A 26,586-nucleotide genomic window follows, 5' to 3' on the forward strand; every position below is an offset into this window, starting at 1 on the left:
TCGAGGATGTTTATATATACTTCATCGACGCCCTGATTCCGCAGTGTCTGCATTACTGCCCATATTTCTTCTGAATCAAACGCCTTCACGTAATTTATGAAGGCTATGTACAGTGGTTGGCTATATCTGAGCTTTTCTCTATTACCTGATTGCAGTATGAATGTGGTCGATTGTTGAGTAGCCTGTTCGAAATCCGACTTGTTCCTTGCGATTATCCTCGCTGTAATATGCAGTTAAACATAGGTGAACATATATTTAACTGCATATTACAACCAGGATTGCGAATGTGTGACAAACTGTGACGAGCTTTTTTCAAGGGTGTGATAGGCTGCATGATTTGAAATAGACACCGCATCTCAAAAGGACCACCACGATAACGCCCTACTTTTTCTGTCAAGTTTCAGTTAAGGACATCTATCGGACAGGGCGTTTCTCCCGTATGATTAAAGAGGTATATTGATCCCGATTGACTCTCCTTTTACCTATAGCGGTCAGAGTGCACAATGACATGTTGAGCTAGGACGTCCTTTCTGTTTGATTTTGATGTGGAAAGACTGCGGAAGACTTGGCCATGAACATTACTTTCGGTTACAAAAGAGCAAGTAAACTGACGAGTATGTGCTTTGGAAGAGAAGTAAATCAATCCACTTCATATAACAGAGAATGCGTTCCAGCAGTATTTCAACTATGGTATCCCACAGAAACAATCAGACGATTTCGCTCAGAACAATCGTCACAGTGAATAACGGTCACAAGAAGTGAACCAAGGCACCACTTCCCTTCCTTGCTCGCCATGGGTACGGGAAATGTTGATCAAATGCATTATGTATGCACAACAAACATCCACAGAAACATTTACAACTTTTGGGCATACGTCATCATCATCAGCTTAGCTCACGTCCATAGCGGACGAAGGTCCTTCCCAATGATTTCTTGCCAACCTTTTCCTGCGCCAGATTACATACATACATACATACATACATACATACATACATACATACATACATACATACATACATACATACATACATACATACATACATACATACATACATACATACATACATACATACATACATACATACATACATACATACATACATACATACATACATACATACATACATACATACATACATACATACATACATACATACATACATACATACATACATACATACATACATACATACATACATACACAAAGCGGTACTTAATTCACAAAATGCACCTCATAAGTGTTGAGGGAAAACGTGTACATATGCTCGACCACACTGTTACTAGTTTTGCGAAATTTGAGCCCGATTAATCACCGGTAATGCAAGAGTTCAAATGGATTGACGCAGAGTGACGGCGCACTTTGCGTGCCAACCCTTCTATATTGTGATGTCTGAATGGAGAAACGGAAGCTGCTCCGTTTCCAAAAGCTGCTGGCTCGCAGCAAAATAAACGACAGCTTTTGCAATATCCAAAACGCAGAGCAGCGTCTCGGCAGTCCTACGCTACCGATAATGAATATTTCTCGTCTCCCCTGAGGAGCTCGGTGTACGAGAAAACGCAACAGCATGAATATATATGTACGAGGCGAAGAAGCTCCGAGGGGAGTGCGCGCGGCCAACTTCCTCATTGACGGCAATGTCACCGTCGGCCCGGCAAAGGAGTCGGTCGGCCCTTGGTGGCTTTCTCACTATAGGCATTGGGAGCGATCAACGCGCTGGCCGTCTGGGTAACAAGCGAACACGCCGGCGAAAGGTGAGACTCCCGTCGACTCCGTTCGCGCTGCTCGTCGCGCCTTTCTACGAACTGGGGACACCAAACTATCACACCAGTCGCAGTTGAATAATAATGGAGCTCATGCTCGGGACATCACTGCCTGTTAAATAATCGGCTGTTGACGCCAGTGCTATAGCTCTATGGGAAAGTAGAAAGAACCAGTGATGCCAGTGCTGCATGATTTCAAATTTCCACGTCAGTGGCGGGTTCTGTACATATTTGTAAAAGTTAACTTTGAATGACTCTCTCTGTGTTGGTTCTGTACACACTGTGGTACCATGACTCTAGCACATTAGGAATGATAGCCTTAAGGGGGGGATGGCCGAAATTAAATGTCTACCTTTGCATAACCACGCGAGGGCGCGCACTGCTGGGTGTATTATTTTTCACCTACATATTCATCACGTATTCCGAAGTTGTACTTCTTGATGTTTCCCTCACCACGGGTGTCTACCTAACTACAATGTACACCGTTACGTTATTACGGCTGCCCTCTCTTGTCATTTCCTGTAATGGGCTGTGTCTTTTAGCGCCTAAAATAGTTATACTACGCAGCACCACCATTAGTTTGTTTACTGATCCGTGATAGTTTAAAGAACGGAGCGACACCGCTTCATAGCAGGAAACAAATTTATAGATTCTATAAATCGACCCACCATTCCCAGAAGTATGAAGGCACTAAAAAGCACAATTTGCGCCTCGAAACAACACACGAAATTAATTTTCCATATCTCAGAAAACGGACATCACCCCAGGCTCGCTCCTGTGGCCACGATGCGATGGCGATGTTTGCCATCTACTCCGCGATTGGCCGAGACACGCTACGCATTTAGACGGCAGCACAAGGTACAGGCAAACGGTCCTCACCGATCTAACTCGCAGAATTGGTCGGCCTGTGGCCATCAAATGCAGCACAGAGAAAGTGACTGGTCAAAAAGCACTGATGATGGGTGACTTGATTGTTATGGGGGGTTTAACGCCCCAAAACCACCATATTATTATAAGAGACGCAGTAGTGAAGCGCTCCGGAAATTCCCACCACTTGGGGTTCTTTAACGTGCACCCAAATCTGAGCACATGGGTCTACAGCAGATGATGAGTGCCTAATCACTTGACGATGGGTGAACAATCACAAGGGGGTGATGACCACAACCCACTTCTAACCACGTGCATTATTGCATGTTATATCACGTCGCTATCCTAACAGCGAAGCCGTCAATCGAATCGTTCCTTGTGAGTATATCGCAGAAAATCCATTGTCATCTTAACGGGTACGTGCTACTGTGCGGCCTACCAGAGAGTTATCATCTTCATAAAAAGGCCACATAAATTGGGCACTACTCACAACTAGATGAATAAGAATGATGAAGGCAACGGTTAGCCCTACAAATATCTTTGAAGCGACGGCGGCGAGCCGGAGAACCCATGGAAGTAGGCGTACAACGATAAAGGCAAAGGCGGCTGCAAGAAGACCTAGAAGCGCTATACGGACACGCCATCGTTGGCCTGCGTGCCCGCAGATCTGCGATAGTTGCGAATGCTTGGTTTCAGCGTGAGTGACCGTCTCTGGAGTTCGGACAACCGGGTCGTGTCTGTGGTTTAACTCGGACATCTCTGCGCTGAGAACCAACACTGAAGTAGCCCAGACGCAACCAGATCAGTTCTTCAGAATCGTCCAGTTGCACTGGTTGGTTGGTTGGTTCCTGAACACCTTGACGAAACCCGCCCGGTAGGGGGACGGGCCAAGAATGGGACGGTGCCTTGCTTTTTAAATTAATTCACTTCTTGAAAGGGAGGGTTGGATTAATTAGGTAATATAGGTAATTATTTAAAGCTGTTATATTACTGTTTCAAGCCTTGAGCGGCATATTGCAACTTCACCACTTTTTTTTTCTTAAGGGATACTGCACTAAAATGGGAAAAAAAAACTGGCGAAACTTCGAAATTCGACTCGGAAGATGCCGCTCTTCCAATAAACGGGGGTTTGTTTCCCGTAATTTTGAACAGTTTGTTTTATCTTTTTTGGATTGTCATCGTGCGGCGGAGGTTCGCGAGCGGGAGCCACGACGTCAAACTCACCAAGGAACATGCAGGATGCACGTGTTCTTGTCCTCCTCTTCCTTTTCTGCACCTCTCCTTTCATCCCACTCTTTCCCGTCCACAAAAGGGCTGGTGCTTTGTCCCAGCCGGAAGCATTGTTCGCTGCTGTTGCTGTTTGTACCGGTTTTGGGAACCGATGTGGGAGTTGAGCGCGTCGAGATACGCGGGCGACGTCTGGATTATTTTTTTTAATTGTTGGCCTTCCCGTTTCGGGTGTGCTTGACGTCACCAAACGCCACCTTCTCTAGTTCGCGGCGCAGCCGCTAGACGCGGTAGTTTGAGAAAGAGGGATTATTTTATTATTTCCCCGTAGTTTCTGCCTGGAATGAAGGTTGTCTCTATCGATTTCAGGGTCCAATCTTTCCATTTTGCTGAAAATCTTGGCGGCAAAAGTTTTGTTCACTATTCCTTTAAACGTACGCATGCTAAGCACGTTTGTCACATTCATATCGCTGTGCGGGCAGTATCTCGTGTGTATTTCTTTATCAGCGCACTTGCTCACCTCAGGCTCCATCGCAGCCTCAAGCATGCGTTTGAGCTTTGTGTACACGTGTGCGTAGGGGGAGGGTATTCGGCATGATACCATTTGTCCTCGCATTTTGTCTCATGCATGTTGGTGTGACTGTCTACTAGATTTCAACTTTATGAAAACTTTTATCTTAATGTCATAATACTTCATAACGGTTACAAATTCCGGAAAGAACGTGCTGAGTACATTACTTAGTTATACGTCCCATAATTCACTATGTACAAGAGAATACGTTGGAATGCATTTATTGTTTTGTCTTCTTCGAGATTATATACAATCAAGGTTGTCACCACTTAATCATCGAAAAAAGCCAATATTCAATGACTCCAAATAGCGAGTTAACAATTCTTGTGCTTTTATGTCACAAAACCACTATGTATCATTATGATCTTTGATGGATTTTCAGCATTCGGTGGCTGTTCGCGAGCGAGATACGTGACGTCAAACTCACCAAGAAGCTTTCTACCACAGTATCTTGCCGAATTCTCACTGGCTCGGCCTCTGAGAACACTTCTTTTTCCTTTTTTTTTCCTTTACAGCCGATTTGTTATGATCGAGGTTCACCGTCTGCCGTATATAGAAAGTTATCATCATCGTAAGTTGTGGGGGAAAACATTTTGTGAAACAAGGAAAAAAATGCTAGAAAGATCATTTGTAGGAAAGCGAGGAGCTTCGATTTCTTCTTCTGCTGCTGCTGCTGCTGCTTCACACCCACAACGCGTGTGCTGATTTGTCCAGCGTACATGCAAAGCAACGATGGGTATGTTACGTGTTTTATAGGTCAAGGTAACACCTCGTAACAATTAGTCACTGGAATAAAATAACGTAACATCACGTAAGAACCAGTCACGTGACGAAAGATCATGTAACATCACGTAAGAGAACCCACACGACTAAAAATCATCCATAATCACGTAGTCACTTGACTAAAATCACGTCATATGTGTAATGTTTGCTCTATGTCCAACCCATGTATTAGCATTTATACTTATACTTCGTGGTTCTGCGCAGATACTAGTTTTTTATGTACTGCAGTTGTATTGCGGTAAACATGGTTGTTAGTTCAGCACCCCGTCCGTGTATTCTGCTCGTCCCGTTTTTATCGCTGTTTTATCCTACGCCTACATCATGTAACACTTAATCAAGTGGTTAAATATCGCGTAACATCACGCAACATCGAGTTACGTGACTTAAAATTGCGTAACTTCAATTGACAACTAGTCACGCGACTAAAATCAATGCAACATTACGTAACGAATAGTTAAGTGACTAATACTACGTAATACCCGAGGCAGCTAATAACGTGACCAAAAAACCACGTACCATCCCGTAACAACTAGGCACCATATAAAATAACCGACGCTTACGATACTGTCTAATGCAAATTCGGAGCACCGATGCTAACGTGTTTTGACTTTGGGATAGGTTGGGACAAACAATTTGAGAGAAACATATATATGTAGGTAAAGTGGCATACGGATTTATTTTACGCAACTCTCTCTCTCTCGAAGGAACACACGTCTGCCAGCTTTTTCTTGTAATGAAGGAAGCTTTGTGGTCGGAGAAGTGAGCGGAGATATGATTGATTGATTGATTGATATGTGGGGTTTAACGTCCCAAAGCCACCATATGATTATGAGAGACGCTGTAGTGGAGGGCTCCGGAAATTTCGAGCACCTAGGGTTCTTTAACGTGCACCCAAATCTGAGCACACGGGCCCACAGCATTTTCGCCTCCATCCGGAGATAAGTACGACTTGCTGTACCAATGCCTGGCTCTCAAAAACAAGGTCTATGCAAATGTTTCGCGAGGTCTTCACATCAGTGGGATTATTGACGATGGAGAGGAACGGATTTGTTCTCGTACATAAGTGGTAGGAAGATGTCGTTCATTTTTATGTTTATATTGAAATCGCCCACGACTGGAAATGGTGTGGGTTAATGTGCTGTTAATGCGAGGCGCAGGAACTGTACGACGTCTTTGATAAGCGCGGTGGGCGGGAAAAACAGAGCCACTAATAGCAAACCGTTGTCCGATTTCGCGGCGCACAGTTCCCCAACTTTATCTCTAGCCAATATTTCGATGGTCACTGCAGCCACACCAGTATCCTTCTAGATAGTCACCCAGGCTACTCTGTTTGTGGTACCCACGAGTGCCTGAACACTACTGGTAGTCTACGACTTGGAGGGGTTGTTTGGGATCCATCCAAGTTTCAGCAAGGCAGGGTAAAGATGGCGTAACACTATAGACAACTACAAACTAAACCGTGCTATTCACCCACACGACTGGAACGACGGGAAGGGGCACAGACCAGAAGAAGTATAAATTGCATGCAAAGCGTGCAAAGAAGGTATATGCATGTTTGAACACATTCTCTAGGACAGCGGTTCACTGGGGCCCAGTATTATGCGGGACCACTTCGAAGGGCGCAACGACCCACTTACCACAATGAAGTCCTGGCTGTCCATGGAATGCGCCCACGATCGGGCCAGGAAGCCCGCGCCGCCCGCTTATGTCGTTGGAGTAGCCAGATTGACACATTTGCGTCATAGAGATGATAAAAAATTAAGTTTTGAAGAGCTAATACTAGCAAAAATTTCGCATTACTAGCATACACCTTAGCTAGGATGAATGGGAGCTCCACTGTTTGTTCCAGCCAAGCGCCTAGTTCAGACTGAAGCATCCGCTTTCTACAGCTAGCAAAATTTTCCTGTCGCCGAAACGCCGCGTCGTTAACACTGGACGCGCACCGCACCGCCGAATAGCCATAGCGCGTCATCTGCCGAGTGAACAATGAACCACGGGGCGAGCGCGAGATGGATGCGCTGTTCCCCGGGTGTTTTCGGCGGCTCGCAACTTCAGTGCGCCCGTGAAGAGTTCGATATTTCTTGTTTTGTGCGCTGCAACGCTCGTTGCAACTCAGAAGAGAAAGGCAACCAAATCACAAGTTGCTCGTGATTTGAGGAGCAACGCAACACAGGCAAAGGAACTGGTACTTACCAGTCAATCCAAACTCGTTTCCTATTTTATTCCACAAGTGGTCCTTGAGCAAACTGCCCTTGTACTTGAGATGGCGTTTGTGGTACAGGACGGGGTGGTTGCGCACCAATTCAATTAGCGTTTCTGCTAAGCGCATGTTCCTTGATTGTGACATGAAGAGCGAGTCAGACTTGGTCACATTTTTTTTTTTTTCGAATCCTCGGCTGGCGTTTCTATTGGTTCACGGCGAGCCGATCCGGTGGCAGACGCAAGAAAAATCGGCCCGAGGGTGATATGAGCAGAGAGGGCCCTGTCGGCGGATCTGGCTGCCGCCAAATCGGATTCAGCGCGCTTTCATCGGCCGGAATGCTCAGTGTGAACGAGCCATGCAAGCTGCGCACTCCTTTAACACGAGAGCGCTTCATGCCAGGGTCCACCGTGATTTCACCAGACAGATTTGCGTAGCGGATAGGACATGGTAAAATAATCACCTCGTTACAACAACAGAAAGAGTGGAAGATCAAGTTACTAGGCTGAAAATCCAACTCACGACCCCTGTGTTTCGACGCGCGGTGATAAATGACTTGGACGAAAAGCGTACGTTCTTGAGCATACTCAGAGGGAGCTACTTATATACACCATTTGCCATTGGCGGCACGTTTTAGGCGGAGCGTTTTAGAGCAGGTCGCCCCGCTCGTTGCGATGCTCGCGCGCATTGCCCTACTGGGAGGGCTTGGTCACCTGCGCGTGCGCGCTTATCTCGTGTAGCGGCGTTTAGTGCAGTTACATCCACTGTTAAAGTGAACACGGCTCAGTATGGCAGCGTAGAGTTACTGTATATGCTATCTAAAGGTAGCATATACACTAACTCTATGGCAGCGCTCTGTGGTGCGCCAGTGCAGCTGGCGCGGCCGCGCATCGAATCCAAATGGCGCAGGTGCACACGAGCGTGCCACTCTCGCTGTACTACAGATGTTACAGACAAGCAAAACAGGCGCTTGGCTACTACGGAATGACGCTTCCAAGCGATGTAGCCGATGACGTAAAGCACCTCCCGTGTGTCCGTGTGCGCATGCATGCGTTGCTGTACGCTTCGATGCCACGCCAAGCCCGTCTCACCCTAACAGTGGACGGCACTGTACATCTTGTGCTTTCACCGCAACATTCGCTTGGAAGGTACAGAGCGCAAGTTCACTCGCGGCCACAGCCGCGAAAGGAGCGTGCTACATAAAGAATTAAAACCCTGGACAGTTGTAAGCTGGCAGTCATCCTGTGTGAGCTATATTTTAGTGCATCCTTTGCGCTTGAGCAGCGTGCTGAAAGTTTTGAGCTGTTTGTCGTTCTTAGCGTGATATTTCAATTTGTAGCTATCGCATTCATTGCTCTGCGCTCGCGGCGAAATTGTGATTTTTTTATGTGCTTGTTAATGCCATGCATGTTTGCGCGGAGTTCACGATATGCTGTATCCAGGTGTATGTTAACAACTTGAGCTACCACGACGGTTAAATCATGATAATGGGCGCTAGTCCTCGAGATGGTGATGCACCACTATCGGTACAACATCCACGTCTAACGGTGCTACAACTGCCAAACACCAAGAGGCGTACAAGCTCTGATATGACGCTGCACAATAGACGGCTCAACAGCCTCTGTGAGGACACATGCCACTTTCCTGTTGTAGCGATGCGGAGAAATCGGCCATGTTTGTTTGTTTGTTTGTTTGCGCTTAGCCGTGGTCGTTTCAAAATCATACTGGTACTTTGATGTAAATATTGTTTTCTTGCTCTTGTCAGCGAGAGAATAAGGATAAGATACAAAGGAGGCAGGGAGGTTAATCAGGGCTGAGCCCGCTAGGCACTGGGGAAGGAGTTGGCCGCATATCAAATTGCAAGTTTGATTCTGTTCCCGCTACGGAATTAGATGTCTAGAAAAAAAGGTCCTTCGGCACTTCATAAAATATAGCTCCATCATCCTGTGCCGGAAAACAAGTGGTGAAAAGTTCGAGTAGAAGTCATTTGAATAGCTCGCAGTGTGTTGTTAGTGAATGAAAAATCTCCAGACGGTATGGCGTGTGACAAGCGGCGTTGGAGCGGAGCAATTGCTAAGCGATTACAAGTGGCATTTGGGACGGTGCCCACCGCAAAGAGCAAAGCGTTTCGACGTATACATGAACGAAAAGACATGTACGTGCTACCGTCCAAACGTGTTTCGCTTAACGGCGGCCAAGTAGGCCGTGCACTCCATAGCTCAAACTCACACGTTGTTAAGCATTTGAAAACTCTAGATCCGCCTGCAGCAAACAATGCTCCTCTCATCAGCTGTTTCTCTACTAATTAACTTTTTTTTACCTATAGCGAATGTCTAGTGCCTGAATTACATCACACTTATATGTGTATTACGCCAAGCTGTGCTTGTTCGTTGCAGTGGCTTTGCAGATGAACCAGTAAACATACTTTGCTAGTCCTGGCGCCAGAAGACGGCTTGAAGAAGAGATGTCTCCGCCGAAGAAGATCGTCAAACCAGACTCGCGAGAATGCTGGTTCGTTGCCGCGTCAGCGGCCATTTACGTCTTCTTCGCTATGATCTTGGTCAAGACAGAGTCGGTCATCTACGTCGGCTTCATGGAAATGCTTCATCTGAGCAGACAGGACGCATCTTGGCCTCTCAGCATATCGCTCGTAGTTTCCCAGCTAGCTGGTGAGTTCCCCGCACGATTTGTCGCGTGCCGCGAACCTGTCACTCTCTTTTCTAAGAAGGCCCCTTATAAACTATGGTTATGCGGTATGCGAACTGTTGGTAATCGCATTATGATCACATTACTTGTACAGTGTGTCCTTACTGTACATTGTTGTTGTTATACTTCTACTGTATTTACGTATGTCAAATAAGTACTTGTTGATTATTAGCGTAGGTTGTTCTATTGTTCTATGTACACATTTCGTGTGTATTTCCATAATTCTTTAGTGTCCACATGCATGAACTTAGGCATCAGTCATACTGTCACTTGTAATCAGAGACGTTATAAATATACCTGACATGGCGAGTATAAGGAGAGTCAGGAAGTGTGCATACCACAAGAGAAGCAAGCTAAAAAGGACATAATGCCCTCCCACTTGATGAAGCCTAAAGAAAGGCAGAAAGTGAGCACACGGTGGCAGGTTAGTGTAATCCACATACTCAATGAGCACTGAAAACCCAAAGTCTGTTTCTGCAGTAAGCAAGCAAAACGCATCCTTGGAGAGTCTTGTGTCAGGTTGCACCTCGCTGCTTGTTGGGATTGTATACCCCGCCACATGCGCTGCAGGGCCCGTGTTCGGCCTCCTCTGCCTGTACCTGTCCGAGAGGGCAGTCCTGATTGCCGGCGCCTTTCTATGTTCCGTGCCGGTCATGGCATGTGGTTTCGCCTATAGCCTAACCGTCATCAACGTACTCTATGGAGTGTTCTTCGGTGAGCTTCCCTACCTTTATCTTGATCTTTTTTTTTCTTCTCCCACTGTGACGAGTGTCACGTGCTACACAAGTGCGTAGCACGTGCTACGGACTTTTCCCTGAAGTGTACATAATTAAAATTTTGCATAATTGACATTAGTTAAACAGCTAATTAAAACTAATTAAGCTTTACATAAAAATACCCTTACGAGTGTCACATGAGGGCAAGCAATGTGTCGTTGGTATTCATTCAGTTGCGAACCACTTAATCCTTGTAAATATTAGGATTTAGTTACTAATATGGGTCATTCAAACGTCCGAGACGTCCTTCTTATTTTTTTCCTACCCTCTCCGATTACTTTCTAAATATTTTTGACAGTTATTGTAGTGCAATGTTTGCCCTCGTCAAGCATAATTGCAAGCACTTTTTTTTTAGTCTCTTACAGAGATATAAGTGTTCTCCCCTTTACTAGTGACAATTTTGTAATGCACTGTTTGCCCTAGTCAAGCATATTTGCAAGAACGTTTTTCTTTTTTGTCCCTTGCCCAGATTTAAGTATTCTCCTCTTTACTAGTGAAGCGCATCAACTTCTCTGATTATATTTTTGGCAAAGGTCCTTCTTAAACGGCGCCCTACAACTTCCACATTGCAATCAAAGTTTGCACCGGGACCTGGTGAAAGGGCCCCTCAGCTAACAAGTGTTCCTGTTTCAGGCATGGGCCTTGCGTGCGCCGAGCTGGTGCCGTTTTCAGTGGTGGCACGCCACTTCGTGTCGTACCGCGGCACAGCACTGGGCCTGCTATTCATCGTCACCTCCGTCTCGGGTTTCGTGTCCCCCATGGCGGTGGAATTTCTGCGTCAAACGTACGGCTTCCGATGCACGCTACACTTGATCGGAGCCGTCATACTGAACATGCTGCTCGGCTGCTTCATAGTGAGCCGCGTTGACCGCACCGACGGTTCTATCGAAGAGCCGCCCGTCAGCGCTCCCAAAACCAAGGAGCTGCTTGCAGAGCCGCCCCGCATACCAGCCGAGCGGCGCAGGTCCAGCTTCCAAGCAGCCTCGCTGGGGCAGTCCTGCTCCATCAAGTTAGCGCAGTCCATTATGTCACTGGACAAAAAGTAAGACATCTTTCCATTTTATGGGTTAACTTTTAATTGTGCGCTTACTACTATTGTTTCCGGTGGCGTACCTCACTTAAGTTCGTTCACACGTAAGTTCATTTACGTTACCTGAACATGCATTACCGTTGTTCCAAACCCCCTGTTCACCTAATTTGAGTCCTCATCATCTTTTCCCCATTCCGTCCAACCGGATGCTACAATTCTGGTTGACCTTTATTTTCTCTCTTGAGTCCTTGTAATTTTTTTCTTTTTCCCTAAATTGAAACAGGTCCAAAAAGGACTCTGTTTTGGAACTCTGGAGAACATTTAAAAGACTGTGGCCTACCAGTTAAAAGCCATACCAGTTGAAGACCTCCAGCGCTGCTACCTATTAAGAGTGGGAACAACTCCGCCAGTTTATAGCTGCCCAAAGGATTTACTTTGAAAGGGATAGCATTGTTGCTTGAAAAAAACACAAAAAACTTTGGCTTGTACAAACACAGCCTCATTACTTTTCTAACACACCTCGTATCCCAGTCCAGTAAAACATGCACTTCAGGGCTCGCTTTCGTTTCCTTTACGCTTACTTTGGCGCATCTGTTTAAGCAACCTGCTGGTTTCCTGTTGGTGTTGTAATTACGTTATCGAAGCCACCAAGAGCAACTGTTGTTGCTGGGCGATGACGGCCAGCGCTCAGTACTTTTTTTCGTCCACTTCAGGGACCGTTCGGCGCGAGCTAAACTGCGGAGCAACATGCGCACCATGTTCACGCTGCCGTACGTGCACATCTGCTTGTCGCGTGCGGCTGCCCTGTTTGCGCTCACCACCATCCTCATCACCGTAGTGGACTTCGGCGAGGACAACGGCCTCTCGGGCTACGACGCCGTGTCCCTGCTCACGGCGTACGCCATCGGAGACCTGTGTTCGCGCCTCATCACGGCGCTGGTGCTCGACACACGCTTCATGAGCACCAGCGCCACGCTTCTCTGCATGTTCGCGCTGCAGGCGGTCGTCATGGCCGTCATGAGTTTCGAGAGCAACTACTGGGTGCTGCTTGTGTGCTGCTTCGTGACGGGCCTCTCGAGCGGTGGCCGCTTCTTCACCTGCACCGTCATGGTGGCCGAAGAGTTTGACGAGGACGCCATCTCCCTCAACCTGGGCGTCTTGAACTTCGTGTCCGGCATTGCATGCTTCATCAGACCACCCATCATAGGTAAGCCTCAGATTCATTCTAGGATTGTTTCAAGACATAAAAAAAAACAACTCACTGGGCTCCGTATGCATCCGACTCAGTCGACTCCAGAGGCGAGAGCCATCGTCTAACCCCCGTAATCACAAACGCTCCTATACTTAACTTTCTCCCTTCACTAGACAGAGTTGAGCACTGCGCCGCTGCTCGGCTGACAGTGACGCTGCGTTACTCAAGAATCGCAGCAGATTATCGCTGATATGCAGTGGCTTTTCTTGCCTAGAGACGGCGCTCCCATCGGCCTTTTCAAGTGAAAGTGAAGGGTTGAATGGAGGGACGTTCTAGAATGCGGGGGTTATAATAGTTTTTTAAGTCGATGCGGTGAACCTCCCGCGTCTTCTTCCGAAAGCTTTCTACAACTGACGTAGCTTTGCACTGACTCCGGGAACTGAGACACTGCAAGCGTTCTGCACATCACCTGCTTTTGCGAGATCGACGCACCTTTGAACGAGCACTGACGCCATGAGATGGCGTTAGCATGTGATGTCACGTTATGTGACCTCACCACGCGATTATTTCTTTGCGTCGCTCGTGTTGACGCGAGACGCCGGTCAATTTTCGCGTCTGGCGAGACATCGAAAGCTTTCACCTTGGTATATCTGCGAACGCAGCCGGCAATTTAGATAACCAGAGGTACCGGAAATAGAATCTTTTAACATGTGAGAAAATGTGAGATCAGAGGTGACTTCACAAACATCGACCTGTGACGTATGTGTCGGCGTTGCCTATGGCTGAGTGTTTTGGGTTGCAGGAGGTTATATATTTTATACTGTTTAGTGAAGCAATTATCTGGTCTAGTGCGTCAATGTTCAGGATCGCAGTGCTGTTGGCGAATTACACTAACGAAACAAAAAAAAGGCTTACGGGATGTTGAATGTTTTTTGTTAATGCTTTTGTTTTGCTTCTCTGTGTAGTACTAAGCGCATTAGAATCATGAACATAATTATATCGTGGTTTGGGGACGTCAGACCACGGATATTATTATTACAATTAGGAACGTTAAAGATGATGCACCACTTAGTGTTCCCTCACTGACTGTTCTCCTGTAAGCGTTCATTTTTCACTTGAACCAGCTGACCCACAGCACATTACTGTAGTATCATTCAAATTATTGGCCTAAGAGGAAAAAATGAGATTTTCGAGACCACCATAAGTAACGCAAGCTAGACCCGACCTGCTCCAGCTCCCATATCGTGATGGTATATGAGGCGAAAGTTTATTATGGCATCTCGGTGTTAACAACATGTGCGCAGGCTACTGCCGTGACGTGCTCGGGTCGTACACTCCGCTCTATCTGCTGCTGGCTATCGTCAACGCATTCTTCACCGTCACCTGGAGCCTGAAGCTCATTCTCTCCCTCCGCAAGAAGAAGATACCAACAGTCAGGGTATCCCTGCAAGAGCTGCCAGGTGAAATGCCTTACACACACGTGAAATTTTGCATTCCGGGGTTTTTTTTTTTTTTTTAACGCGCATACAAATGTGCTTGAGTTTCGCTCCAATGAAAACGCCGTGTGGTCGCAACAGCCGGAGTGAACCGACACGATCGCGCAGTCTATAGCGCAACGCCACGGTCATCAAGCTACACCAGCGGTTGTTACAAATAGCTAAATCCTACACGCCTATTATTACGAGCATTTCTAAATGTCTCTAGAGAGAGAACATTACATGGTGCGATGATGATACCAGAATTAAGGCACACGTGATTTTCGAGCACGAGCCAAACGTGATATTGTTCGTAATATCATGAGGGTATACAGTGTTACCATTGCTTGCACAGTTCATCGGTCCGAATAATCGACGTTGGCAACATGAATGCAAAGATCGGAGCTTCCCCGACACCCTCTGCTCCTCCATATTGTCACTCTGACAATGTGGAAGCAAACCTGCAGCCTAATTTTCCTTCAGCTATCGGTCTAATGGAACACGAAATCTGGGCATGCATGTTTCGACCTGCATGTAATGGTGTGTATGCAGGGTTAGTTATGCATAAATCTGCATTAAAAAATTAAACTTCCGGGAAACTAAAAATCGAAGATTAGTTGAGCGGCGCACGCTAATGTGATCTCAGGAGGCTTTTTTTTTTTTCTCAATGCATGCAAGCTCGTGACAACCATGGTCTCACTTTTCTGGTAAGCCCGCTTTTGAAAATTGGTTGCTACTAAAGCCAAAATCGTTAACACCAATTTGGCGTAACATATTTTTTATAAACCGAAAAGGCTGAACACTGCATATGTTTAGTATTGAGTGTTCTGAGAAAAAAAAAAAGCAATGTCAATGCCGACAACAGGTATTTGGTGTGCACGAACCAAGATGTCTTTGCTACTACAGTTACAATTGCTGAAAACACTATAGATCAACTAAACCGTACACACTTCGTGTTGCTTTCAGGGATTACAAGATGCAGCTGAGGTTGCGACTAGGGCAGGGGTCTCAAACGTGCGGTCCCGCGAACCCAGCGTTTGCAATCCTCTGCCCGCACATGGCTATGTTCGTCCCATATCTTTTTTTTTCTTTTAATTTTCATAACATCTACGTTCGTGAGCTACGAAGGCACGACTGGTCTAGAGCATTGTTATCGCGAGGCACCCCTTGTGGTGATCGTGTGTTGAAGCGTGAAACTAAGACAGTATTTGAGAATCGGCGTCCAGATTTTGCTCATTTCGGAGATCGGTATTGACACCGTTGGATGCAATCCTGACCTCGAATCTTTTTTCAGAAACTATACTTTAACACGAGATATGGGAAGGGTCCCGTTTTCAATTGTAGGGTTTGCTGTAAATGTGTATAAACTAACCCGAGAAGTGATTAGAAACTCGAATACTTTAATTCACTGCTCGTAACACTGTGAATGACGACTTACATTCAGCAACTGAACTCTACTGATCCTAAGCTGTCATTTTCACTAGACCCTATATTGCAAAGGGACACAGAACGATTCTGTCGCATCAATATTGCTGAAGCGAGAATATATATATATATATATATATATATATATATATATATATATATATATATATATATATATATATATATATATATATATATATATATATATATATATATATATATATATATATATATATATATATATATATATATATATATATATATATATATATGTGTGTGTATGTATGTATGTATGTATGTATGTATGTATGTATGTATGTATGTATATGTGTGTGTGTGTGTGTGACGCAGGAGGCGTGATGGCTGTTTATGACTGCGATGACTGAGTTCGAATGCACTGAGAGAGTGTGTTCTAATCGAATCTTCATTAGAGTCTTGAAACCAGACGATCATTTTTTTTATTTTTTGCCAAGACTCATCGTTGTCGAATATGCGGGTGAGGTAAAATTTAAATGCCTCACCGGTGACGTAGTCGCTGAAGTTCGTAACCATCTCCCGTTCCGACCAAGATGCAGCGGCGGCGTGGGGCTCGAAAAGGTTGAACCAGTCCTGTACGGGTCCGTCGTCCGCTGATCCGGAGTACTTGGGGATGTCGAGGTCGTCTGATGGTGCTGTCATGATGCTGGTCTTGGTGTAGTGTTGGGATGTACTTTCGTGGCCCACGTTCGGTCACTGCGTCTTGCTGAGACGTTCGAAGATGGTGGCTGGTTGATGAAGTAGCCGCCAGGTCTTCATCCTGTCGACTCGTGTGACGCTATGGTGACTGGGGGACGTGGCCTGGCTCATACACCATGTTTATTCTAATCTCACTTCTTCCTTCTCAGCTTCTACCAACCATCACTTCATACGTCACATAACAGACAATAACGCCAAGGAAGGTATAGGGGAAGTTATTAGCCCAATTGTAATGTAAATGAGAAGAAAGAAAAGTGGGCGAAAAGATAACTTGCCGTGGCAGGATCCGACAAGATAACAAGATAACTTGTCGGATCCTGCCCACGGCAAGTTATCTTTTCACCCACTTTTCTTTCTTCTCATTTACATTACAATTGGCCTAATAACTTCCCCTATACCTTCCTTGGCATCATTGTCTGTTAGATCTCATTAATATTGTGTAAAACACGAAAAACGAGCCCTTAGGTATACACTTGATTCCCATATATATATATATATATATATATATATATATATATATATATATATATATATATATATATATATATATATATATATATATATATATATATATATATATATATATATATATATATATATATATATATATATATATATATATATATATATATATATATGTGACGTATGAAGTGATGGTTTGTAGAAGCAGAGAAGGAAGAAGTGAGAAAAGAATAAACATGGAGTATGAGCCGGGCCACGTCTGCCATTCATCATAGCGTCACACAAGTCGACAGGATGGAGACCTGCCTGCCCCTTCATCAGTCACTGATCGTCGACACAGTTCTCCACAAGACACCCTGAGCATACATGGACTTCCGTGCAAGCGCCTAGCATTACGCATCGACCAGCATCATGTCAGAAGCATCTACTGACCTTCCCATCCCCAAGTACACCGGAGCAGCGGACGATGGACCCGTACAAGACTGGTTCGACCTGTTCGAGTTCCACGCTACCGCTGCATCTTGGTCGGAACGGGAGATGGTTACGAACTTCAGCGACTACGTCACCGGTGAGGCATTTAAGTTTTATCTCACCCACATATTCGACAACGACGAGTCTTGGCAAAAGATAAAAGAAGAAATGATCATCTGGTTTCAAGACTATAATCAAGATTCGGTTACAACAAGCCATATCGATGCATTCAAATTCAGTAATCACATTCATACGCAGCCTTCACGCATTCAAGCACAGATCAGAAGTTTACAATTCCCATCAGGTGAAGTTAGCCACATGCTCACGGAAAGACCACGTGGTCGTGTTCCCAACCTTCCACCTGGCTCCTCATCCGCGGATATATCACCAATGCTCAACTCACCGCTGCATAAAAGAATTGAATCCGCTATTAATGACCGAGATGCATTTAAGACTTCATGCCGCATGCGTACTTTGCAAACTGACTTGGCATTCAGCTCAGCAGTGCCACAAAGACAGAAGCATTCACAATCAGCATCTTGTGAAGAAAAGTCTTCTGCAGAAGCGTCTAGTGTTAATCAATTACAAGATCGAAGTGACGTGAATCCAGTATACAACCTCACTGCCAACAATGAAAACAAAAGCAGAGGTGCGACTTCTGATTGTGTGACGCTATGATGAATGGCAGACGTGGCCCGGCTCATACTCCATGTTTATTCTTTTCTCACTTCTTCCTTCTCTGCTTCTACAAACCATCACTTCATACGTCACACACATATATATATATATATATATATATATATATATATATATATATATATATATATATATTATAAGTTCCCCTTATCTCTCGCTCTCTTCTCGCTTCAGTATTCTTGATGCGACAGGATGGTGGTCTTTCGGCCAACTTGCGAGAGCGGAGCTCCAGGTCTGCTTAGGGTTCTCAGAATGTGATGATGTTTATTAAAGCAGAGAAGTTGCAACGTCGCAAATATATGTATCGTAAAGTCCCATATATATATATATATATATATATATATATATATATATATATATATATATATATATATATATATATATATATATATATATATATATATATATATATATATATATATATGGCAGCTGACAGCTGAGATGAACGAACCAAGATGATGATGCTACGTGACAACGATGAGGATGCATGAGCAACACATGATAATGATAATAATGTACAGATGAAGAGGATTGGTATACTAAATGCCCACACTAATTCCCCCCACGTGAAAGCGGCCAGCCTGGCCACGGCAAGTCAAGGGGACAAAGAACGTGGCATGAAGGGCTTCACACGGGAGACATGGACGACCTCAGTAGTTCGATAACGGCGATCAGATGGGGCTACAAGTGGCGTCACGCGATAATTCACTGGCGAAGTTTCTTCAAGAACTGTGTACGGCCCGATAAACCGTGGCTGGAATTTGTCGCACAAACCAGGTGTGCGAATAGGCGTCAAAAGAAGCACTTCGTCTCCAGGTTGAAAGGATACAGCACGATGGGATTCATCATAAACCAGCTTTCTGTCTTGCTGTCGGGCTTCAGTGTTTATACGAGCACGTTGGCGGCTCTCTGCGAGCCGTAAAACGTATTCCTCTGAAGAGGATGGAGATGAATCCACATGGCAGGTAAAGAAAGAGACGTCCAGGAGAGAAGTAGGGGAGCGTCCATAAACTAGGTAAAATGGTGAGTAGCCGGTTGTCCGCTGAATAGCCGTATTGTAGGCGAAAGTGACGAATGGTAGGACTACATCCCAGTTCTTGTGGTCTGGTTGAATGTAGGCGGCGATCATGTCAGAAAGAGTGCGGTGGAATCGCTCAGTGAGGCCGTTAGTTTGGGGATGATAGCTAGAGGCAGTCTTGTGAGTTGTGCCAGAAGCGCGAAGAAGTTCGTTCACTAGTTGTGAAAGGAAGGCCCTACCACGGTCACTGAGCAATACACGTGGAGCACCATGACGCAGTATAATGGCTCGGAGGATGAAATCGGCAATTTCAGAAGCTGAACCGGTAGTGACGGATGCCGTCTCGGCGTAGCGCGTCAAATGGTCAACGGCTGTTACTATCCATCGGTTTCCAGCAGCACTGACTGGAAGGGGGCCATAAAGATCGATGCCTACAACTTCGAATGGTGTGGCTGGGCACGGAAGAGGCTGTAGTGTACCGGCTGGAGCAGATGTGGGTAGTTTTCCAGATTGACAGGTAGTGCAGGACCCAACGTACCGAGCTACACTAGTGGTAATACCTGGCCAATAAAACCGACTTCGAAGGCGATCGTAGGTTTTGTGGTAACCAAGGTGACCTGCCGTCGGATGGTCATGAAGTGCTCTGAGGACTTCGGACCGAAGCGATCGGGGTAGAACGGGAACCCAGCGCTGACCGTCAGGATGGTAAATTTTGCGGTACAGCACCGAGTTGTCCAGCGTAAACTGCGAGAGTTGGCGACGGAGCCTCGCATTAGGTGGACGGGAACTGCCAGTGAGGTAGCCTATAATACGTCGACAGTATGGGTCAGCCAGCTGTCGAGAAGAAAAATCGTGCGGGTCGTCCGAAGGCAGCTGGTCCATAGAGGCGAGAGAGGAAACCGCCGTAGACGTGGTCTCCGAGGGCGTGTTGTGCAAAGGAGGGGAGCCGCTGAGGGGAGCCGCTGGTAGTGGGCAGCGAGAGAGAGCATCGGCGTCGCTATGCTTTCTGCCACACTTGTATACGATGTCAAAATCATACTCTTGTAGGCGTAGAATCCAGCGTCCGAGGCGTCCCGACAAGTTCTTGAGTGTCGAAAGCCAACATAAAGCGTGGTGGTCGGTCACAATAGTGAAATGGCGGCCATGCAGATATGGACGAAATTTCTGTACTGACCAAACGATGGCGAGGCACTCCTGCTCGGTGATCGTGTAGTTCCTCTCGGCTGCGGAGAGGACGCGGCTGGCGTACGCAACGACTCGCTCACAATGCCCACAATATATATATAGATGAAATAGATGATCAGAGTTTCTTCCGGCTACCGTAATAAAAGTTATAAACTTCGAGAATAGTGCAGTATAGGAAACAAAACAATAAAATATTTATTTAATCCTAACAGTTTCGACCAGTTGTTACGAGCCGCGTCGGTGGCCGCAGCGGACCCAGTAGGTAGCGTGGAGCTGGGTGGTGGTCGTCATTCCGCAGGCCACGTGGACGTTCAGAACTCTCGAGAGCTGAGGCAGAGGGACAGGCGTAAAGGAAAACTTAACAAGACGTTTATTTGCAACATGTTGGACAGTAACGTCAGAACGACGACTCTTCTCGCGACACTCTCCTGTTTTCTTCTCGCGGGCTGCTCCCGCTGCCTCGCCGTGCAGTTCCGAAGATATAGGCGGAATGTCTCTTCGGGGAACCAACCACTCATGGAGAGCACAACACAAGTGTCCCTTCACACACGTGGCAGGTGCACGTGGCACACGCGCGGGGACTCGGAAGCGACCACACAGGACTCTGAAGAAGGCTGGTCCACCAGCCGAAACTGTTAGGATTAAATAAATATTTTATTGTTTTGTTTCCTATACTGCACTATTCTCGAAGTTTATAACTAATATATATATATATATATATATATATATATATATATATATATATATATATATATATATATATATATATATATATATATATATATATATATATATATATATATATATATATATATATATATATATATATATACCAACCTGGCGCCTGGCGTCGTAGTGTTCTGGTGAGCGAACCAAACCAACACAGCTGGATCAGGCAGATGATTTATAGCACATGAAAGTACACAAATAACCCTACAGTTTATTGTTAGCGCGAAGTTTGTACTCGATGTGAAACCCACTACCGACACAAAACGAATTCAAGCAACAGTGTAAACACTTTATTTAAGTATGCGTATTCGACTACACCAACGCAAAGTTTTTCTTCTGGCAACTCATACGTACAAGATAATATATTGACTGTTGCGAGCAAATGTTTACGTGTGCCCGTGAAGGTAATCATAGGTGTGAAAATATATACTAAATCTAACTGAATATTGTGCAGATTGGGTCCAAATTTTAAAAGCTCCTGAATGCTGCATTTTTTTAATCGTTGCATTGCGCAAGCACATGAATAAATAATCAAAAGTTAATTTTAAACAGTCATTAATACCCAGCTGGTGCATATAAATTCAACAAGCTTGGTACGCGGTAAATATTACTGATTTCATGCCTTCGTTCTTTCTTTCTTGTGCGCCTTGTTCTCCCCCTCTTTCTCGCTCTCTCGTAGAAACTTTGCTCCGACATTGTCGCTAAAAAATAACGTTTCGGTGGCCGTGCTTTCACCATTCGTGTAAACTATGTTTACATGTCACGGGTACGCCATTTCTACAAAGTATTCATGGTGTTTGTTTACTGTTTACTGTTATTGTTACTGTCGTTTCAGATGCACGAGGACGAATCGGGAGCATCGTATCATTTTGAAACGCACCGTTTTTCCATCTAGTGTTACATTCACTGCGGATCGTTTTCCAGTATAATCGCAGAGGTTGCCTTGAAAAATCGAGGGCCTTCGCTTGCGAGAAAAAAGAGAGTCACACAAAAAGAAGAGCAAGTCATTTGCGGTTCGTTCATGCACACTGAGACAGAAATACTTTGAGCGGTAAGGTGGAGATGGCGCTCCAAGCCAGACCCCACTTTGCTCCCAACACTGCAGGACGCTGGACCTCAAGGCAAAGCTTTCGTTTCAGCGCGGAGTGCGTGACTTGAATTCAGTGCTCATGTGCCAGGGCATAACTTGATGTCCAATTAAGAGAACGACAAAAACTGTTAATAAAATGCGTAAAAAGGCATCAAACAAAAGGGAGAACGCTGTGCATCTTAGTCGCTTCTCATACGCTTGAATTCCTTCATCTTACAAAACTGGATACAGAGTCACGAGTACACATGGCACTCATAACAAAAAAGTTGATGTTAACTTCGTCGTGTCTGGACAATATTAAGGCGAAAACATATATATGTTACGCGAACGCGAGCTTGAACAAAAAGCCGGCGTGAGTGATGCAACTGAAGAAAAGAAATACGTATATAAGCACGTGACGTGCCCATTCGTGTCATCTTCGCCGTGTTGACGAGACTAACAATTGAAAAAGGAAAAAGAAACGCCAGACCTGCGCGGAAAATGCAGCACAGTCACAGCAAAAAAAGAAAAGCATGAAGAGCGAGATTACTGAACCCGTTGTCAGGTCTCTCAAGAGGCTGCTACAGTGAACTCTCAGTTAAGTTACAGAGTACTAGAAGGGGGCAGTGGAGTGAACGAGGCGGCCGCGCCGCATCTCGGCTGATTCTCCGGCGGGTGACAGTAGCGGCGGCGCTGTAGTTCCATGGTACTGAGTATAGTACCATGGAACTGAGTACCATGGTACTGAGTATAGGGACAATTGGTGTCAGAAAGGCATGGTTAAAAAGACTGTAAAGTGTTCAGGATGTGGAGTGGGTTTGAAAGTGGACCCAAGCGTAGAAGCGGATGGAGAAGAGGCTGACGCGAAGTGTAGGCAATGTGAGGTCGAGGAAAAAATTGAGAAAATGATGGTTGCCCAGAGTGAACTGCTGATGAGAATCGCCGAGCTCGAGACTGCGTTGGCGACAGAGCAAGAGAAAACGAGGGCAATGGGAGAAAGACTGAAGTCCGCCGAGGAAGCGCTAGCGAAGCTGAACAAAGAAGCGACCTACCGAGAGAACAGTAGGGAACCGGCAACCAGAACGGTGGAGAAGGAAAAGCAAGCAGGTTTGGAAAAAACAGGTTTAGCCGGTTCAACTGTCGCAAAGCCCAGCTTCAGCGAGGTAGTGGTGGGGCAGGGAGGGAACAAAGCAGCCGGCGTCACAGGTGCAAGTAGCCCCCAGGTGCAGAACTCTCCAGCTGAAAAGTCACAGCATGTGATAATCGCCGGGGACTCGAATTTAAATCGATGCACAGAAGCCATCAAAGAGAGGCTAAGAGGTGACAAGAGGGTTGCAGTAGGGGCGTTCCCAGGACGCAAGCTGGAAGCAGTCATGAGGCAAGCGAGCGCAAAGCTCAAAACGACAGCTGATAGACGAAACCTCGTGATAATTTCAGGCGGTTTAAACGATGTCCTAAATGAAGATGCAGCAGGACTATCAGCCACACTGGCGAAAGGCGTCGATGACATGCACGCCACTTCTCCTAAGGTACAGGTAGTGATATGCACGATACCGGAGGTACCGGTGCGTGATAGCAACCTGAAGAGCGGTGGTCAACGCAAACCAAGAGATATGGCGGGTGAGTCGAGAGAAGGGCTTTGAGGTGGTGGAAATAAACAGAGAGGTGCATAGGTGGGGGGGTTTTCAACGAGACAGAATTCACTTCGATGGGCGGCTAGGTCATGAGGTGGGTTGGCAACTTGCAGGACGCGCAGTAGCTTTTTTGGGGGCAAGCAAGCCCTTCGGGGTGCAGGATAGCTAGTAACGAGGAAAACAACCAGGGAGACTCTTCGACAGGTGGTATGGACAGATACGATTCCAAAGTGGCACCAATATCTAAGATAGGTAGAGTCCGGGGCATAAATAGACGTAGCCACGAGCGCCGAGCCAATTCAGACATAGGGTATATTAACATGCAGGGTGGTAGGAACAGGCTGAAGTGGGAAGAGATAGAAGAACAGCTAAGGGAAGAGAGGCCGATGGTATACGGTTTTGTAGAAACACATCTCAGGGACATGGAACAACCTCCGAACAATCCGGACTACGCGTGGGAATATTGTAATAGAACAGAAGTATTGGGGCATTCATTCATAAAAGTACAGACTGGCAAAGGGTCAAGCAGGAGTGCAAGGAACATTTATGCCTAAAAGGGAAAGTGGCAGGTCAAATGACACTCCTTGGTTTCGTGTACTTGTGGACGGGAGCAAAGGCCAGAGAGGAAAACCAAGCAATGGTAGAGTGTATATCAAAGGACATTCAGGAGTTAGGAAGAGAGTGCGAGATAATAATACTAAGAGACATGAATGCGCACATAGAAGATATATATGGGTATACCGACCCGACAGGCAAAATGATCATGGATATGTGTGAAAGGCTTGATTTGATCATTTGCAACAGTACCGAGAAGTGTGAAAGGCAAATAACATGGGAGGTAGGAAGGCTTCAGTCGACGATAGATTATGCACTGATGTCACATAGGATGTATGATAAGCTCAGGGGAATGCACATAGATGAAGGTGGCTCCAGAAGTCTGGGTAGCGATCACAAACGTATCAAGCTAAGTTTTGGAAGAGCAGTGAAAGTGGGAAGGAGACAAAATGAGCAACTACAGGAAAATTTTTATCCAGAAAGGCAAATTGAAATAGCCACTAAACAAATTGAGAAAGTAATCACGGAGGATAATAAGACAGTGTGGACATACCCGAATCTAATTAGACTCTTTGAGCTAGAGCTTGCTAAGACGCGTGACAAGTCACCCCGGAAAAGAAGACACAAACCCAAAAGTTGGTGGGATGAGGAAGTTAAGAGAGCCATAGCAAAACGTCAGGAAGCCTCTAGGGAACACAGACATGCTAAGCAGCGGGGTGAACCGACAGAGGATGTTGAAAGAAAATGGGCAACTTTTCTAAGCTGTAGAAGGGATGCATCCCTTCTGATCAATGAAAAGATTAGAAGGAAGGGAGCTCAGTGGCTGGTAGAAGTACATAAAAATGATAGAAAGGCAGCTGCGAAATTTTGGAACCATCTAAACTCCCTAAGAAATGAGACGAGCCTAGAGCAAAGTTTTATAACTACAGCCCAAGGTGCTAGGCTAGAAGGGGACGAAGCTATTGAATATATAAAAACAAGGGTGACAAAAAAATTTCAACAAAGAAGTACTTTATGCACCACAATAGACAAGGACGAATCAAGTGGTGCAATGGCTCCATTTTCACGAGAGTGGGAAAGGGCTGAGAAAAGGGTTCCTAGTAGTACATCAACAGGCCCAGATGGCATTCCAATTAGGCTGATAAAGACATTAGGTCCGAAGTCTAAGCAGGCTTTGAGAGAGGCAGTGAGCACAATAATAATCAATGGTGAAGTTCCCGATGGATGGAAACTTAGCAGGATGAGCATGATCTATAAAGGAAAGGGGGACAAAGCTGACATAAACAACTACCGTCCTATAACAGTGACATCAGTGGTCTACAGGCTGGCGATGCAGATTATAAAGGAAAGACTGCAGGCGTGGATAGAGGATGAGGGGGTGCTGGGGGAACTGCAGAATGGGTTTCGGAAACACAGGAGGTTGGAAGACAATCTGTTCTCACTGACGCAGTGCATCGAAATAGCAGAAAAGGAACACAGGCCCCTGTGGCTAGCATTTTTGGATATCAAGGGAGCGTACGATAGCGTGGTTCAAGAGGAATTGTGGGGAATACTGGACACACTAGGCGTGGAACATGTAGTCACTAATCTTTTAAAGGGTATCTATAAAGGTAACAAGGTAGTTATAAAGTGGGAAAAACAGGTATCCAAGCCTGCAGAGGTAAAACGGGGGCTTAGGCAGGGGTGCCCCCTGTCACCCTTATTATTCATGATGTACCTACAAGGATTAGAGGCAAAATTAGAGGGAAGTGGACTGGGCTTCAACCTCTCTTTAGTCAAACAAGGAAAACTTATTGATCAGGCACTACCAGCATTAATGTACGCAGATGATATAGTGCTAATGGCCAACAACAAGGAAGATTTGCAGAGATTGATGGACATCTGCGGTAATGAGGGAGATAGGTTAGATTTTAGATTCAGTAAGGAAAAATCAGCAGTCATGATTTTCAATGACAACGAAGGTAGTGAACTTAGAATACAGGAGGTCACGCTAGAGATAACAGATAAATACAAATATCT

The 26,586-nt window shown here is 45.6% G+C and overlaps 1 protein-coding gene across 1 annotated transcript; it reads left to right on the forward strand.

Moving 5' to 3' along the window:
- The first annotated feature begins 1,642 nt into the window (after window positions 1–1,642).
- On the forward strand, window positions 1,643–22,560 carry LOC119185684 (monocarboxylate transporter 13). Its single transcript, XM_037434590.2, has 7 exons — window positions 1,643–1,752; window positions 9,806–10,078; window positions 10,686–10,829; window positions 11,525–11,933; window positions 12,635–13,128; window positions 14,418–14,573; window positions 22,145–22,560. The coding sequence occupies exons 2-7, from the start codon at window positions 9,874–9,876 to the stop codon at window positions 22,180–22,182; spliced, it is 1,446 nt and encodes a 481-aa protein (XP_037290487.2). The 5' UTR covers window positions 1,643–1,752; window positions 9,806–9,873; the 3' UTR covers window positions 22,183–22,560.
- Window positions 22,561–26,586: the final 4,026 nt, after the last annotated feature.

Source organism: Rhipicephalus microplus, chromosome 1 (assembly GCF_043290135.1).
Source record: "Rhipicephalus microplus isolate Deutch F79 chromosome 1, USDA_Rmic, whole genome shotgun sequence".
NCBI classification, from domain to species: Eukaryota; Metazoa; Arthropoda; class Arachnida; order Ixodida; family Ixodidae; genus Rhipicephalus; species Rhipicephalus microplus.

Bases quoted from the DNA above. Each gene is read 5' to 3' on its own strand.
- LOC119185684 (XM_037434590.2), top strand. From the start codon at position 9,874: ATGTCTCCGCCGAAGAAGATCGTCAAACCAGACTCGCGAGAATGCTGG. The intron at 10,830-11,524 runs GTGAGCTTCCCT...TTCCTGTTTCAG, and splicing joins ACTCTATGGAGTGTTCTTCG to GCATGGGCCTTGCGTGCGCC. The intron at 14,574-22,144 runs GTGAAATGCCTT...CTGTCGTTTCAG, and splicing joins ATCCCTGCAAGAGCTGCCAG to ATGCACGAGGACGAATCGGG.